This window comes from Orycteropus afer, unplaced genomic scaffold, assembly GCF_000298275.1.
Source record: "Orycteropus afer afer isolate SDZICR_OR568_19922 unplaced genomic scaffold, OryAfe1.0 scaffold00193, whole genome shotgun sequence".
NCBI lineage: Eukaryota > Metazoa > Chordata > Mammalia > Tubulidentata > Orycteropodidae > Orycteropus > Orycteropus afer.
In genome coordinates this window covers 1,750,954-1,753,721 of record NW_006921780.1, presented here as the reverse complement: position 1 = coordinate 1,753,721, position 2,768 = coordinate 1,750,954, and the positions used below count along the sequence as shown (strand labels likewise).

General features: G+C 45.4%; 1 protein-coding gene across 1 annotated transcript; it reads left to right on the top strand.

The window, feature by feature from the left end:
- Window positions 1-662: 662 nt before the first annotated feature.
- Window positions 663-2,762, top strand: LOC103202748 (catenin alpha-1-like; the record flags this gene model as incomplete). The annotated part of the gene is made up of 1 exon (XM_042781898.1): window positions 663-2,762. A coding segment is annotated over exon 1 (1,875 nt), but the record flags the coding sequence as incomplete, so codon positions are not given.
- Window positions 2,763-2,768: the final 6 nt, after the last annotated feature.

Below are 2,768 nucleotides of genomic sequence, written 5' to 3'. Positions count from 1 at the left end.
GACAGGGTACTTACAGAAATGCTAGTTGGATTAAGAAGAGGATGTGGAACAAGTTATTATTGCTCATGTCAGATAGATCTTGCCTGAAAGCAATTTTATTGACTAATTAAAAGCATTAGACTGTTTGGATCATAACAAACTGTGGATAAGAATGAAAAGAATGGGAACTTCCAGAACACTTAATTCTGCTCATGAGGAATGTATACATAGACCAAGAAGCTGTCCTTCAAATAGAATATGGTTGAAAATCAGGAAGAGTTGTATTCTTTCACCATACTTTTTCAATCTGTATGCTGAGCAAATAATCTGAGAACCTGGACTATATGAAGAACACAATATCAGGGTGGGAGGAAGACTCATTAACAACCTGCCATATTCAGATGACACAACTGTGCTTGCTGAAAGTGAAGATGATTTGCAGCACTCACTGAAGAACATTAAAGATTAGGGTCTGCAATATGGATTATACCTCAACATAAAACAAAACAAAAATTCTCACAGTGGACCAATAAGCAGCATCATGATAAATGGAGGAAAGAATGACATTATCAAAGATTTCATATTACTTGGTTCCACAGTCAACGCTCATGGAAGCAGAGGTCAAGAAATCAGAAGTCATATTGCATTGGCAAAATATGCTGCAAAAGAACTCTTTCAAACTCTTGGAGCCTCTTGTTACACAGGTTACAACCCTGGTAAACACCAACAGTAAGGGGCCTTCTAATAAGAAGAGAGGTCGTTCTAAGAAAGCCCATGTTTTGGCTGCATCTGTTGAACAAGCAACTGAGAATTTCTTGGAAAAAGGTGATAAAATTGCAAAGGAGAGTCAGTTTCTCAAGGAGGAGCTCGTGGCTGCTGTAGAAGATGTTCGTAAACAAGGTGACTTAATGAAGAGTGCTGCTGGAGAGTTTGCGGATGATCCCTGTTCTTCCGTGAAGCATGGCAACATGGTGAGGGCGGCTCGAGCTTTGCTCTCGGCTGTTACCCGGCTGCTGATTTTGGCTGACATGGCAGATGTCTACAAATTACTTGTTCAGATGAAAGTTGTGGAAGATGGTATCTTAAAACTGAGGAACGCTGGCACTGAACAAGACTTAGGAATACAGTATAAAGCACTGAAACCTGAAGTGGATAAGCTGAACATTATGGCAGCCAAAAGACAACAGGAACTGAAAGATGTGGGCCATCGTGATCAGATGGCTGCAGCTAGAGGAATTCTGCAGAAAAATGTTCCCATCCTCTATACTGCATCCCAGGCGTGCCTACAGCACCCTGATGTCGCAGCCTACAAGGCCAACAGGGACCTGATATACAAGCAGCTGCAGCAGGCAGTCACAGGCATTTCCAACGCTGCCCAGGCCACTGCGTCAGATGATGCCTCCCAGCACCAGGGAGGTGGTGGAGGAGAATTGGCTTATGCTCTTAATAACTTTGATAAGCAAATCATCGTGGACCCCTTGAGCTTCAGTGAAGAGCGCTTCAGGCCTTCCCTTGAGGAACGTCTGGAAAGCATCATTAGTGGAGCTGCCCTGATGGCTGACTCATCTTGCACGCGTGATGATCGGCGTGAGCGAATTGTGGCAGAGTGCAACGCAGTCCGCCAGGCCCTGCAGGACCTGCTCTCTGAGTATATGGGCAACGCTGGACGTAAAGAAAGAAGTGATGCGCTCAATTCTGCAATAGATAAAATGACCAAGAAGACCAGGGATTTACCTAGACAGCTCCGCAAAACTGTCATGGACCACGTTTCAGATTCTTTCCTGGAAACCAACGTTCCACTTTTAGTATTGATCGAAGCTGCAAAGAATGGAAATGAAAAAGAAGTTAAGGAGTATGCCCAAGTTTTCCGTGAACATGCCAACAAATTGATCGAGGTTGCCAACCTAGCCTGCTCCATCTCAAACAATGAAGAAGGTGTGAAACTTGTTAGAATGTCTGCAAGCCAATTAGAAGCCCTCTGTCCTCAGGTTATCAATGCTGCACTGGCATTAGCGGAAAAACCACAGAGTAAACTGGCCCAAGGGAATATGGATCTTTTTAAAGAACAGTGGGAAAAACAAGTCCGTGTCCTCACAGATGCTGTAGATGACATTACTTCCATTGATGACTTCTTGGCTGTCTCAGAGAATCACATTTTGGAAGATGTGAACAAATGTGTCATTGCTCTGCAAGAAAAAGATGTGGATGGGCTGGATCGCACAGCTGGTGCAATTCGAGGCCGAGCAGCCAGGGTCATTCACGTGGTCACTTCAGAGATGGACAACTATGAGCCAGGGGTCTACACGGAGAAGGTGCTAGAGGCCACCAAGCTGCTTTCCAATACAGTCATGCCGCGTTTCACTGAGCAAGTTGAAGCAGCTGTGGAAGCCCTCAGCTCAGACCCCACCCAGCCAATGGATGAGAACGAGTTTATTGATGCCTCCCGCCTGGTGTACAATGGCATCAGGGACATCAGGAAAGCAGTGTTGATGATAAGGACCCCCGAGGAGTTGAATGACTCTGACTTTGAGACAGAAGATTTTGATGTCAGAAGTAGAACAAGCGTCCAGACAGAAGATGATCAGCTGATAGCTGGCCAAAGTGCCCGGGCGATCATGGCTCAGCTTCCCCAGGAGCAGAAAGCAAAGATTGCGGAACAGGTTGCCAGCTTCCAGGAAGAAAAGAGCAAGCTGGATGCTGAAGTGTCCAAGTGGGATGACAGTGGCAATGACATCATTGTGCTGGCCAAGCAGATGTGCATGATTATGATGGAGATGACTGATTTCACC